Below are 15,485 nucleotides of genomic sequence, written 5' to 3'. Positions count from 1 at the left end.
TCTCTGAAGGCTTTTGCCTGGAAAGTCCTAGAGTGGATGAAAGGAGGGGGGCGGGGAGAAAAAGAGAGACCTGAACATGGCGGCTGTGTTTTATGATCCGTTCTAGGGTGTGGCGAACCAGTTCCCTAGATGTGGACATTCTTGGCAGGGAAAGTTGTGCAGTCTGCAGGGCTGAATATCTCATAATTTTGCAAGTGCTTTGGGGCTGAAGTGAATGAGGAAAGCTTCATCTATGGGCCAGCCTCTTTCTGTGTACACATGTTCGCATTGCACGGCTAGCCCAGTATGGCGAAAATGCAAGCAGAGGGGCACAAGGGTGGAAAGATTTTTGAGCACAGCCACAGGGCACATGGGATTCCCTGCTTGGATAAGTGCTCCTTGTGATCCAGCATCAGCTATAAAAATAGGCCTGAACGTGGTGGTAAGTGATGCATTCCAAAGATTCTTAAATCCTCTGTCTCAGGAGCTACAGAGGCACCCAGGGTCTGGGTTGTTGCCAAGAAGATGGGAGTGGTTGAGACATTCAGCCCTGGAGGCAATATGGCCGTCCCCACATGTTTGTTTTGTGTAAAAACAGGCCTAAGGGAAAACCATTTCCCAGTGCGGAAAACTTTGCCTGGGACTTCCTAAGCTCCTACTCCAGGGGTCAACAACAGGGGTCCTTCAGACCTTGTGGCAGGGCCAGACTATATTTTGAAAAAAAATAATGAACAAATTCCTGTGCCCCACAAATAACCCAGAGGAGATGCATTTTAAATAAAAGCACACATTCTACTCATGTAAAAACACGCTGATTCCTGGACCGTCTGCGGGCCGGATTTAGAATGCGATTGGGCCAGATCTGGCCCCTGGGCCTTAGTTTGCCTACCCATGTCTTAGTCCCTAGATCTGCAGTTGCAGGTCTACAATTCGTAATTTGAGAGGAGCTCAGAGGACACGATGACTTCCCATGGTCTGACCATAGCCTCTTCGTGATAATTTTGTTCCCAGGTTTTTGATCAGGTCCAAAGTTCTCCTCACCACATGGCCAGGAAGATCTTAGGAATGGGGGGGGGGAGGCGACAACCCCAAACAAACAAACAAACAAAAATCCTCCCTGAATCAAGGCGTTCTCTTTTCCCCACCAAAACCGGTGGCATGCAGTGAAATTTTTCATAGGGGAACAGTTAGGATCAGAGGCACCAGTTTGTGAAGGCAAAGGGGGGCGGGGAGACAATGTCATGTGTATGAGCATCGTGCCCCCTTCCCTGAGCTGGGCAGAAGCTTCCTGGGCTTTGGGAAGGAGGCACCAGACTTTAATATTGTAATATTCTAATTTAATGGGAACATTTCAGGGACTAGCCTAGCTCCCCATGTCCACTGACTGCACGCCACTGACCAAAATTGATCTCTATTGCCTGGATTCTTTTGAGAGCAGTAAGGAACTCTGAGAATTGCCATTAGATGGGTTTCTAGAAAACACGGATATGAAAAGCCTGAGCAATTAAAAAAACAGCAACCAACCATATTATATTCCTGTATCTTTCTTCTTAAGAATCCTGTTATCTTGGCAGAAAAGCACCTTGCCAACTCTTATAACACCAATGCTATCTTCCTTCCTTTGCACTTCTTCAGCTTCTCTCGTGACCTTTTAAACCTACAACTCCCATCATCCCTCTCTAGCAGGGCCAATGGTCAGGGATGATGGGAATTGTAGTCCAAAAAACAGCCGGAGACCCAGTTTGGGAAACGCTGGTCTAGGACATCCTTTCTCAACCTTGGGTCCTCAAATGTTGTTGGACTACAACTCCCATCCTCCCTAGCCAGCAGGGCCAAGGATGATGGGAGTTGTAGTCCAACAAGGTCTATCTTTGGTGTGTGTGTTTTTTTTAATAAAGACTATGCAGAGCCTTTGATATGGCAGCGAGATGGACACACTTCAAAGTTTGCTCTCGGGGCAAAGCATTAAAAACTGGAAGGCAGAAGCTGCTAGCGTGCCAGGATCCTTTTCCTCCTCTGGTTTTATAATACTGAGAACTGCACAGGGAGCAGAACAATGAGCAGCAAGGTGGGTCCTTTTCCTCCCTGAGGGAAAGGACAGGAGGTTAGCGAGCTAGCGAGCAACCTGTGCCAAATGTTTTCCACCAGGCCTGCTTGATTTATTTAAAGTATTGTCATCTAACGGTGCAAGAGATATTTAACACGAAAACATCGTTGCACACATACCCCTATATTAAACTTGGCAAAATCAAACAGCTTTCTTTCTCTTCTCAAAGCCTCATGGTCCCCCCCCCCCCATTTTTTAAAAGAACTGAGTGGAATGTCTTGTATAGTTGATTCAAATTTAGATTTTGTGCAGTCCAGACCACTGCTAAAAAAGGGGATGGAATGCGCACTGCTGATTCTATTTTTAAAAAAAAGACAGAGAAAAAGAAAAAGTTTGGTTTTACAAGCACTTCTGCCCTTCAACTCCCTCGCCCCTTGAGCTCCACTTCTGAACGGATCGGATTGGTCCTCAAAAGTATACGACTGGCACTCTATCCAGAGTTAACAGTGTTGATACTTGAAAACAAGTCCAACTTTTAACCAGTGAATGGCCGGACTGCATTATGCAAGAATTCTTAGCAAATTTTTTTTTCTACGCCTGGGGGGCGTAGCTGCTGAAAGCCCTCCCACTGACTTAGAGCTCATGCTTGAAGACTAGATGACAACTAGTGCGAAGAGAACAAAAATGTACAGCCTTGCAAATAAGTCTGGTAGTTACTAGTCTGACTTGCATGTGACACATTAGACACGTGACGCACCAACTTCCTGAAAGGCAAGAAGAACCAACCCTTTTCCATTTCACAAATGCTTTGCTGCTTAGCTGCCTGGCAAATTGTGCTTGCCTCTCATGGGCAACATGGCAAGAGGAGCCTATCTACATGGAATCAGAGCAGAGGAGTGGGGAAAGAGATGCGGATGCTCAACCTCTGGATTTCCTGCATCATAGAACCATAGAGCTGGAAGGGACCACGAGGATCATCTAGCTCAACCCCTCACAATGCAGGCAGCTTTTGCACAATGTGTGACTTGAAAACACAACCCTGGGATGAAGAGTCTCATGCTCCGGGCTGGACTTCAACTCCCATCAGCCCCTGCCAGCATGGGCAATGATTAGGGAGGATGGGAGTTGGAGTCCAACATCTGGAGAACCACCGATTCTGCATTTCTGGCTGATCCTGCCTTCCACAATTGCTATATATTGGATATATTGGAGTGGTAATCAAGCACACCATGGCAACTGTCCTAAACTCACCGTGGGAAGAATGAGATAAAATGTAACCAGTAAGTCAAGATATTCTCTGTGTACACAACACTTTCAAGAATGAGCAAGAATAGCCCATACGCAAAAACAAACAAACCCCAAACGCCTAAACACCCACCATCAATGTACCCCCTGGCATATTTTCACTTCCACAAATCCCACATGCAAGAAAGCAAAAATGGGTCACTCAATGGAGGTGCTGGTTTGCCATGCTCTGAGCAAACTATTTTGGTATACAGTGGTACCTCAGGTTAAGTACTTACCGTATTTTTTGCACCATAACACTCACTTTTTTCCTCCTAAAAAGTAAGGGGAAATGTCTGTGCGTGTTATGGAGGGAATGCCTACGGGTGGCATGCCTACGGATTTTCCTCCTCTAAAAACTATGTGTGTGTTATGGTCGGGTGCCTGTTATAGAGCGAAAAATACGGTAATTCTTCTCGGAGGTCCGTTCTTAACCTGAAACTGTTCTTAACCTGAAGCACCACTTTAGCTAATGGGGCCTCCCACTGCTGCTGCACCGCCGGAGAGCAATTTCTGTTCTTATCCTGAAGCAAAGTTCTTAACCTGAAGCACTATTTCTGGGTTAGCAGAGTGTGTAACCTGAAGCGTATGTAACCCGAGGTACCACTGTATGCATATATTCTCAACAAACTGCAATTGCTGGAAAACGATACACGGAAGCCTGCAAAGATACTTGTTTCTGCCACTATTCTAATCTGCAACATACGTACCCCATGTGATTGCATTCTAGCAAAAGCGGAGATGAATGGGGTTTGTGTGTGAGCAATGATGTAGAAAATGGAACATCATCCGCTAAGCAGGGGGAAGGCGTACACAATACAAACATTTCTTTCAATGCTCATCCTTTTGATAGCTTTGGGCTGATTGGTAGCCTGCCTGTCTGCAGTTCTGGCGGGGAGGCAGGAGGAGAGAGCAAATCTTATAATAGATTCCTGATAAAATATTGATATACGTGGGAAAACAAACTGAATTTGAAAACCTTGCTTAATTCATTTTTTTTTATTTTATTACAATACCTGGAACATGAAGCTGTGTTTTCACTCTCACTAACTACTACAGGATACTTTTTTTAAAGAGAGAGAGAAACAAACAAATACAAACCCCACAAGAATCAAATCTCGGCTCTTTCATAAGGAAAGGCATTTCTTAAGGAAAGGCATTTTCTTTCTACCTGAGCAGAATCTACCCACATTCCTGGTCTGTAAAATGGAGATGATAACACTGACTTTATGGGGTTGTTGTAAGGATCACAGAGATGATACAGTGGTACCTTGGTTCTCAAATGCCTTGGCACTCAAACAACTTGGAACCCAAACACTGCAAACCTGGAAGTAAGTATTCCGGTTGGTGAATGTTTTTCGGAAGCCGAACATGCTCCGTTTTAAGTGTTATGTTTCCGATTTGAGTGCCGCACTTCCATTTTGAGTGTTACACTGAGGTATGTTTTTTTTTTGCTATTTGTTTTGCGTTTTTGTTTTTGTGGCTCTTTTTGTTTTGTTTTTGTGACTGTGTGGAACCCAGTTCAGCTACATCAATGGTCTCGTTAGACAGTAAAATTCACGTTAAATTGCTGTTTTAGGGGTTGCTTTTAAAAGTCTGGAACGGATCAATCCATTTTGATGGGAAATCTATGGGAAAGCGTGCCTTGGTTTTAGAACACTTTGGTTTTGGAACAGACTTCAGGAACAGTTTAAGTCTGAGAACCAAGGTACCACTGTATATGGGTAGTGTTTCAAGTACTCAATAAAGGTTATGATCATAGCGTCTCTCCATCATTTCTGGTATGGTCACCTTCAAAGGGAGGGTTCATATGACGCCTGCCATGTTGAAATATGGGTTGAAAAGGGGCCCATGTGGGCTAGCCCTGCTCCTGGGAAAATGTGTGCCATGGCCCTATGGAAATCATTCCCAGTCATCTGACCTTTGGCTGCAGTGGAAAACTACCGTATTTTTCGCTCTATAGGATGCACCGGACCATAGGACGCACCTTGTTTTAGAGAGGAAGAACAAGAAAAAAAATATCACCCCCTCTCTGCTCAGCACCCCTTCAGCGAAGTAGCAGGAGAAGAAACGAAGCCCCTTCCATTTCTCCTCCCGCTTGGCTGAAGGGGCGCTGCACAGCTCTCCCTCTCTGCTGAAGCTAGGATAGTCTTGCTCTCCCGGCTTCAGCAAAAGGAACCCGAAGCCTGTGGAGCGCAGCAGGAACTCACGCTGTGCTCCGAAGGCTTCAGGCAGCTATCCCTGAAGCCTGCAGAGCGAGAGGGGTCGGTGCGCACTGACCCCTCTTGCTCTCCAGGCTTCAGTGAAAGCAATGCGAAGCCTCTGGAGCACTGAGGGAGCGCTCCCCCTGCGCTTTGGAGGCTTCGCGTTGCTATCGCTGAAGCCAAGTAGCCTGCATTTGCTCCATAGGACGCACACACATTTCCCCTTCATTTTTGGAGGAGGAAAAGTGTGTCTTATAGAGCAAAAAATATGGTAGAACCTAAGTGAGCAAGATTTCTGGGTCTGCCCTCCTTTCTTGTAACTTGAAACCATTTCAAGAGAAATTCACAGACTTCTTCAGCATTCCAGAATCAACAGCACGAGACTATCGCTAAACGGGCAGAAACAGACACGCTGGCCAAGTGTTACAAAACACCAAGGTACAAATGTCACTTGCCGAAAGAAAATCTCAGTCCACAATGTAATGTTTAAGGGAATCACTGCTGTCTCTGCCGAGGGGACCTTGAGATGATGGCTGTCTCTTAAATCGCACTAAAAAAGGTTGAGGCAATTGTCGTGACTGCAGAAATCACACCGTCCTCCTCGACTCCTTCAAAGACAAAGGCCCGAAAACGGCTGAGCTGTTTCTGGGGTTTGCAGTTCACCAACCTGTCTCGAAAACAGTTACTTATTTAGGTGAGATGGCTGCATTGAACTTTGGACATGGGAGTGGCATGTAGAAGTTCTCCCCGTGTCTTAAAAATGCAGTACTGGATGTAATCCTAAATATGGTCAAGTAACAGCCCAAACCTTTGCATATTTTCTGGGAAATATGTCCCACCGGCCTCGGTGGGAGAAACTCCCTCAACATTTTCCACAGGGCTGCAACCTTCCTGTGGTATTTTCTTGCTGATAAGAAAATGTCAAGATTCCTGGGCACATTTCTCTGAGGCATGGGGCGCAGGTTTCTCATTGCAATCTCTCTGGCAGCGTGCCCTGGGGTGTTCCTTCTGGGTGGTGGAAAAAAGAAAGCGAGAAAGTTGCCTGCTTCCTCTAGGGTCCAACACAGCCCATTGAGTTAGCTGGAGCAAACTCACTTACACAGCTCTGAAGCATGGCTCAGTATTCATTCCCGTAATTTATTCTCGACATCGTGCATAGATCTCTCTAAAAATGGGCTTCTTCCCCCCACCCCTTTAATAGCTTGTTAACTCGTTACATAATTCATTACTTGCTTTAAGCTCTTTGCAATTTTCAAAACAGGTTTTTTGTCACATTTCCTGCCTAGGAAAACACTAATCTGCAATTTGGGTGGGGTTGACATTTTTTTTTTACTCTGGACTTTGAGCATCTCCTGCTGATTTTAGAAAAGAAACACCCCATACGTTATTATCTCTGACAAGACAGGCAGCTGACGCTGCTGTACATTTATGTACGAAAGACTAGCTTTGTCTATCTGCTCGCCTGTGTGGGAGTCACAGATGTGTGCTCCTTCCTACACCACAGAAACCTCTCAGCAGCACTGGAAAAAATTGTGTGGCTTCTCCTCTGTACACCAGGGGTGTGCTAGGGTGGTGAAGAGCCAAAATGTGCCGGTGTAATGTGGCAATTGGGAAGCAGGTGGCACTGTGGTCTAAACCACTGAGCCTCCTGGGCTTGCTGATTGGATGGTCGGTGGTTCGAATCCCCATGACGGGGTGAGCTCCCATTGCTCTGTCCCAACTCCTGCTAACCTAGCAGTTCGAAAGCACTTCAAAGTGCAAGTAGATAAATAGGTACTGCTCCGGTGGGAAGGTAAACGGTGTTTTCGTGCACTGCTCTGGTTTCGCTAGAAGCGGCTTAGTCATGGAAAACTATCTGCGGGCAAACGCCAGCTCCCTTGGCCAGTAAAGCGAAATGAGCACCGCAACCCCAGAGTCGTTCACGATTGGACTTAACTGTCAGGGGTCCTTCACCTTTAATGTAGAAATTAGGTCATGAGGAAGCTTTGGCCCTCCAGATGTTGTTGAACTGACTGACCGAACCCAAAGGGTGCTCATCAATGGTTCCTCTTCATCCTGGAGAAGAGTGACTAGTGGGGTGCCACAGGGTTCTGTCTTGGGCCCGGTCTTATTCAACATCTTTATCAACGACTTGGATGATGGACTCAAGGGCATCCTGATCAAATTTGCAGATGACACCAAACTGGGAGGAGTGGCTAACACCCCAGAGGACAGGATCACACTTCAAAACAACCTTGACAGATTAGAGAACTGGGCCAAAACAAACAAGATGAATTTTAACAGGGAGAAATGTAAAGTATTGCACCTGGGCAAAAAAAATGAGAGGCACAAATACAAGATGGGTGACACCTGGCTTGAGAGCAGTACATGTGAAAAGGATCTAGGAGTCTTGGTTGACCACAAACTTGACATGAGCCAACAGTGTGACGCGGCAGCTAAAAAAGCCAATGCAATTCTGGGCTGCATCAATAGGAGTATAGCATCTAGATCAAGGGAAGTAATAGTGCCACTGTATTCTGCTCTGGTCAGGCCTCACCTGGAGTACTGTGTCCAGTTCTGGGCACCACAGTTCAAGAAGGACACTGACAAACTGGAACATGTCCAGAGGAGGGCAACCAAAATGGTCAAAGGCCTGGAAACGATGCCTTATGAGGAACAGCTAAGGGAGCTGGGCATGTTTAGCCTGGAGAAGAGGAGGTTAAGGGGTGATATGATAGCCATGTTCAAATATATAAAAGGATGTCACATAGAGGAGGGAGAAAGGTTGTTTTCTGCTGCTCCAGAGAAGCGGACACGGAGCAATGGATCCAAACTACAAGAAAGAAGATTCCACCTAAACATTAGGAAGAACTTCCTGACAGTAAGAGCTGTTCGACAGTGGAATTTGCTGCCAAGGAGTGTGGTGGAGTCTCCTTCTTTGGAGGTCTTTAAGCAGAGGCTTGACAGCCATATGTCAGGAGTGCTCTGATGGTGTTTCCTGCTTGGCAGGGGGTTGGACTCAATGGCCCTTGTGGTCTCTTCCAACTCTATGATTCTATGATTCTATGAACTACAACTCCCACCAGCCCTAAAACAGCACGGACACTGGCCTTGGATGATGGGAGTTGTAGTTCAGCAACATCTGAATCTCACTGAGCAACCTGGTTCACATGTCACACTGAACACAAGGACAAGCTGTCTGTACAAGAGTGCGCACCCGTTGCATTTCTTCTCTCAAGCACGCTGTGCACCCTTTGAACGCTACGTGTGAATAATTGCACAAGTGCACAGCTCTACTGTTTGCGTGCACAAGCTGCACACTCGCTGAAGCACCCTTACATCTTTGCCTAGCCTACTTTACAGGGTTGTTGTTGTGAGGGTAAACAGAATGGAAAATATGCATGCGTGCACACACATGCTACCTTGCGTTCCTGGAGGTCAGGCAGCATATAGACCCTGAGATCATCTTCTGAGGCCTTCCTTCATGTGCCTCCTCCCTGAGAGGTACGGAGGGTGGCAACGTGAGAACGGGGCCTTCTCTGCAGTGGCTCCCTATCTGTGGAATGCCCTCCCCAGGGAGGTTCTTCTGGTGCCTTGATTGTACACTTTTAGGCACCAGGCAAAAACGTTCCTCTGTCCAAGCTAGCTCCACAGGAGCAGGCTACAGCGGGGGTGGGAGACATTTTTCAGCCTGAGAGTGGCATTGGAGGGTGGGCAGCATATGCCAGAACTGGGCGTGGCCAGAAGGGAAAGTGGGCAGAGCAATGAAAGGAAATTTCACTTTTGTAGAGTAGACAAGTTTCTACACCTGCCCACTGGATCTCTCTATCCCCTGTCCGGGCAAGCGAGAGGCATCATGCTAGTGGTGTAGCAATAAAACTAGCTAGCACATTTGCAAAGCTAAGAAGGGTCTGGCCTGGTTTCCAACTGGATGGGAGAATATGTGTTGAGATTCCTGCAATGCATGGGGTTGGACTAGATGACCCTCAGCGCTCCCTTTAATTCTATGATTCTGTGTTTATCACAGTTCAAGGACGTTCCACCCAGGCAAAAACATTCCAGGGGGTTTTGGAGCCTGGGAGACAGACAGAGAAGCTTAAGAGGGCTTCCACATTTGGACCAGAGGCCTGAGATGTCCCATTCGTGTTCTACAACAACAACAAAAAGTGCCGTATTTTTCGCTCTATAAGACGCACCAGACCACAAGATGCACCTAGTTTTTGGAGGAGGAAAACAAGAAAAAAAAAATTCTGAATCTCAGAAGCCAGAACAGCAAGAGGGATCGCTGCACAGTGAAAGCAACAATGCCTCTTGCTGCTCTGGCTTCTGGGATAGCTGCGCAGCCTGCATTTGCTCCATAAGACGCACACACATTTCCCCCTTACTTTTTAGGAGGGAAAAAGTGAGTCTTATAGAGCAAAAAATACGGTAAGTGCTGTTGAAGACGAAGATGCTTTAGCACAGGGAGAAAGACAGATCTTGGGAGGAGAGCACTTGATAAAAACTTACTTACTGGATTCTCTATATTGCAGCATAATATATTTAGCAACATCAAATTGGAGGCAGATGCCCAGGAAACCAGAGCTCAAGTTTTGTACACAATGAAGAATGAGGCTTTATCAACAGGCACCGACGGCTGCAGAGTGACGGGAGAAGCTTAGGCCGGCTCAATGCATAAAGCCGTTGGGAGGGAAGGGGTGGGGTGGAGAAGCCAGAAGAATTTGCTCAGGGTGGCAAAGTCCATTAACTACTTTTTAACAGCCAGGATGTGGGGACGTAGGTGGTGCTGTGGGTTAAACCACAGAGCCCAGGACTTGCCGATCAGAAGGTCAGCGGTTCGAATCACCGCGACGGGGTGAGCTCCCGTTGGTCTGTCCCTGCTCCTGCCAACCTTGCAGTTCAAAAGCACATCAAAGTGCAAGTAAATAAATAGGTACCGCTCCAGCAGGAAGGTAAATGGCGTTTCCGTGCGCTGCTCTGGTTCTCCAGAAGCGACTTAGTCATGCTGGCCACATGACCTGGAAGCTGTACACCGGCTCCCTCGGCCAATAAAGCAAGATGAGCGCCGCAACCCCAGAGTCGGTCACGACTGGACCTAATGGTCAGGGGTCCCTTTACCTTTTAACAGCCAGGAACTAGGTGTGACTGTTTTTTAAGCAGGTAAGTATACACATGCATACCGTATTCTCTCTTTTTTAAATTAAAAATAAATAAATAAGGTGCCCTGTACTCCTATCTTGATAAATGTGCTGGGAGTACCAGAACAAAATGACCCCCGTGGGCAGCAAAAAGAAGAGGGTGCGATGCTCTGTACAGGTGAGCACTGTCACAAAGAAAGCCTTGCTGCAAAACAGGTGAAGGTGAGGCTTGAACCCATGCAAGGACTATGGATTTTTCAATGGCGACTGCTTTGCAGGAAGGGGTGGGGAACCTGTGGCTCTCTGAATGTTGTTGGGCTACAACATCCATCAATCCTGACCAGCATGGCCAATGGCAAAGCAGGGGGGGGGGGACCGGGAACATCCGTGAGCCACAGGTTCTTCACTTCTGCTTTCCAAGTAACAACAGCATGGATAACTGTTTGTAAGTTTGATGCAAACTTCTCTGGAGGGTGGAGCAGTCCGATACTTTGATATCTGCTGACCACTGGCAGAACTACGCAGACAGAAAAAGCGTACAAACTGGAGAAGTGGTGGTTGTTGCTGGTTGTTTTTATAACTAACCATATAGCAGATGCCGTGCCAGTTTTTGAAAGAGAGGTTCATCTACTTTTAAAACACTGAACTCAAGCAAAGATGCATTTGCGGCTGCAGTCCTGTGCATAATTCACTTGGGAGTAAGACCCAGTGGGATTTCGTTTTGTGTAAACATGCACAGGACCAGACTCTAGGACTGTTTTGCTGGCTTAGCTGCATATCGGAGCTGAGGATCATTTGCTGCAAAGGAACTAGGTAGGATTCAGTGGGAGGCGTGTTCTATCGGCAGCACCAATCACAGGGCCAGCAGCTAACGGATCATTTTTTCCAGACTACATAAATAAGACCTGTGTTTGTTCAGTGGAATTTGGGAACACAGATCTGATGATTCATACCAATTTCAGTTTTGTGAGTATGGCATGCAGCAGGCATGATCTTTAAGCACTGAAAACTGGCAAGGCTGAGTTTCAGCCTTGGCTTACCATGCGCCTCAGGATCCTGTTTTCTTGTCTAGACTCAAACCTGGAACCTGTGAGGCAACCATCAGGACTGTGCCTCTGAGCATGTGCAGATGGTAACCACAGCACACATCTGGTGGGATTCCCGCTGCAATGGGTTTCCTAGCAAGACTTGAGCACGGGCAAATATTTTCTTTTTGCCAGATCTTGGTGTGTGCGAGCAATGGCGAGGGGATGAGAGAGTAGGAAAAGCACAATGATAAATGACTACAGTATGTATGGCAGGAAAAGGACTGCTTGGATGACTAGTTAATATTCCACATTTCCTTCACAGAAATCAGGGCGTCGCAGGTTAGGTTAGGTTTTTGTAAACCGCTATGAGGTTTTCTACAGCCAAGAGGCATATGAATTTTAGGAAACAGGTTAAGGAAGCCTTTCCCAAACTTGGGACTCTAGTAGTTTTTTAACTACAATTCCTATCACCCCCAACCACTGGTCCCACAAGCTAGGCATGATGAGAATTGTAGTCCAAAAAACAGCTAAGTTAAGGGATAGTGTGTGCCCAGCACACTTGATGATCCAGTGAAAACTGGAACCTGGGTTTTGCCCGGGGTAGAAAGGCACTCTAACCATTGCACCACCCTGCCTCGGTGGTCTCTGGCAATTGCTGAACAGCGGCTGGCCGAACATTTCTCCGGGGCGAGCCTGTCTCTGAGGCCCCAATCTCCCCTCATCTCACTCCCACCCACAGAAGCCAACTCCGAGGGCCGAGGTCCCTTCGTCCCCACCATAAAGTATTTGTGGGTGTTGAACCCCCCCCCTTTAATTGATGGGCAGTGCCATTCAAATGGTGTCCATGTGCCACGTCTTGAAATCAATTATGTGGGGTGGGGCTTACCCGCCCCCCCCCAGTGCCAGATTACCAAATAGGAACCAGTAGAAACCAGTTTATGGGGATTTTTAGGGGCCCGCGACAACAGATCAAAATAATATTGATTTGATCCCGAAGGAAAAGTGCAATCAAGCTTTCTTAGTTTTGGGAGATTATTTGCAAGCCCCCGAACCCCGCCCCCCGGAACAGTTTGACTGCCTAGGGGGTGCTGCCAATATTTTATTCGAGTTGGCACCCCTGTCCCCAGACCCCCGGCCCTTTCTCTCCAGATCCCCCACCCCCGACCTACCTGGAAGATGAGCACTTTGAAGTGGTTCCTGCGCAGCAGTTGCGCGTGGTTGTGCTCCAGCCGCTTCACCTGCGCGCACTGGCGGTCCATGCGCTCTCGCACCTCGCGCGTGTTGGCGCTGACCTTGCGCGACTTCTCCAGCAGCTTGGCCACCGTGTTGCTGGTGGACGTGTGCTGCTTGCACAGCTTGCTCAGGTCACTCTGGATGCCCTTGACGGAGCCCTCCAGGTCCACCTGACGCTGCTCCATCTTCTGCTGCTTCTCCTGCACCGAGTCCAACATGTTGACCAGCTTGTCCAAAAGAGTCAGCACCGTGATGGCGTTCACTTGAGAGCTGTCGCGGACCGCCTCGCCCGGAGCTCCCGGAGCCCCCGTCGGCCCCGGCTGCAAACTAGGGCTACGGCTGCCCGACGACGGCACCGGGCTGGGGCTGCCGCGATCCAGAGGCCCGTCGGGGCTGGACGGCGAAACGTAGGCGCTGCTCTTCTCCGCTTGCACCGCGTCCATCGCGGGAGACTGCTCGGACGGCCGCGACCAGCCACTTCTGGGTGCTTAGCTGGCTGGGGGGGGGGGGTTGCCCTTCTGCTTGGGTGCTGCTGCTGGTGGGGCGACTGCAAGAGCAAGGTCCGCCCCGGGAGCGAGCGCCTTCCCCAAACCTCCCCGCCGTCGGTGGGACGCAAAACTTTCGCTCCTCCCCGACGCAGGAGGAAGCCCGGTTCTTGCACGGATCAGGTCTCCTGTAGCTTTAACTCCGCTCCTCTGCCTCTCTCTCTCGCGCCCCCCTTCTTCCAGCCCGTCCTCGCCCTCTTACTTTATGAGAGGAATGCCATATTTCCCCCATGACTTCATTGGCAAAGGCGGGGGAAAAAAACAAAACAAAACAGGCCCTGGACGGCCATTGGTGCAAAGCCTGTAAACATTTCAAACAGGCTGCGGATGAAGCGCCAGGGACTCTCCCCCTCCCGCCCTCCCAATGTTCCTTTCCTGTGTTGGGTTTCTTTCTTTTTTTCCTTTTTCCTTTTCTCCCCACCCTAAAAGAAAATGACTTTAATGGAAAGAATTGTTTGCGTTTGTCCTGAAAGCAAGGAAAGGGAAGGGGGAGAGTGAAGCAGTTGAGAACATCTTATTTATATTCTGCAAAGGGTTTTATTCTGTTCTCCTAAGTTAGCACCTCTGTCCTTTGCGTTCATGCCTCTGATGCAAAAGAACTTCTCCCCACCCCCTACAAGTGGGGAGGTGCCCACGGTGGGCCCCCGGCTTGCTGGTGGGCTTCACAGAGGCATCTGGGCATGATGAGAACAGTGTGCCAAACCTGCTAGGCCTTCCGTTGGAGCTGGCTTTTAGGCTTTTATAACTCTGGAGCAGCAGTTCTCAAACTTTTCTGGGTTGTTTGTACGAACCGATTCTGAGTGCCCCTTAAAGGTAAAGGTAAAGGTCCAGCCATGACCGACTCTGGGGTTGCAGTGCTCATCTCGCTTTATTGGCCGAGGGAGCCAGCGTACAGCTTCCGGGTTATGTGGCCAGCATGACTAAGCCGCTTTTGGCGAACCAGAGCAGAACACGAAAACGGCGTTTACCTTCCCACTGGAGCGGTACCTATTTATCTACTTGCACTTTGACGTGCTTTCGAACTGCAAGGTTGGCAGGAGCAGGGACCGAGCAATGGGAGCTCATCCCTTCGCAGGGATTCGAACCGCCAACCTTCTGATCAGCAAGTCCTAGGCTCTGTGGTTTAGACCACAGCGCCACCTGCATCCCGAGTGCCCCTTACCCTGCTCTATTAAAAAATCATTATTCAGAGTAGGGGTTTGCACCACCTACAGTGCCAGATTTACCTATAACCTAAACAAGCTGAAGCTTAGGGCCCCACTCTCTTGCCCCCCCCCCCAATTAAAGTAAAAAAACCACACCTGGATGTACATTTCCAAAATATATGTTAAAAAACAAATGACTGGTTTGCACATTTCTATATATAGGGTGCCTACATTCTGCATGGACTGGTTGCATGGCAACATGGGCAAACGGCTTTAGATACCTATTATGTCCATAAATTAGCATACAGCATATATTCAACACAAAAAACATTGACAATTTGTTGTTGACAAAGGACAGCTGGACATATAATGGGCCCCATTATCTTCAGTAGCTTAGGGCTTCATCAAACCTAAATCCAGCCCTGACTGGATTGTGCCTCTGGGCTTAATCCTGGAGCCTCTTTTGAGAGTTTTCAAATGCAATAAGACAGTGCCTCTAAGTTTATGCAAAGTGCATTTCTTGCATAGCCAGTTTCTCCTAGTACACACATACGCACTCGTGCACACACACCTCACTGTCCCTGCCATGCATTCAGTGCTTTTGCTTGGCTGAAATCTGTCCTCAACCTCTGGCTATGCCTCTTATTTGCCTCAACGGAGGGCAGAGGTACCAACTAGTGTGTGGGCAAGCCAGGAGTTGCCAGGGCATATAGCCTTTGGAAGGCTGCCCAGAAGGAAATTGTGGCCCTTTGGTCTCATAAAAATGTTCCCCATCCCCTGCTTTAAAGACATGAAAAGGATGTTTAAAAAACCAGAAGCTTTTCTCTGGGGATTTATAGGGACAGAACTACCTAAAATGTATAGAAACTTATACAGCGGCAAGAATGTTACTTGCCCCAAAAT

General features: G+C 48.0%; 1 protein-coding gene across 1 annotated transcript in view; it reads right to left on the bottom strand.

Annotated features, from left to right (window-relative positions):
- CAVIN2 (caveolae associated protein 2) overlaps positions 1–13,728 on the bottom strand; it is a 32,293-nt gene extending 18,565 nt beyond the window's left edge. The window contains exon 1 of the mRNA XM_083711930.1: positions 12,829–13,728. Within this exon, the coding sequence (XP_083568056.1) occupies positions 12,829–13,335 (507 nt within the window). The 5' untranslated portion in view covers positions 13,336–13,728. The remainder of the gene's footprint in view (positions 1–12,828) is intronic.
- Positions 13,729–15,485: the final 1,757 nt, after the last annotated feature.

This window comes from Podarcis gaigeae (genome assembly GCF_964106915.1).
Source record: "Podarcis gaigeae genome assembly, chromosome: 1".
Classification (NCBI taxonomy): Eukaryota; Metazoa; Chordata; class Lepidosauria; order Squamata; family Lacertidae; genus Podarcis; species Podarcis gaigeae.
The sequence above is the reverse complement of the archived record's forward strand: the minus strand, read 5'-3'. Positions and strand labels throughout refer to the sequence as shown.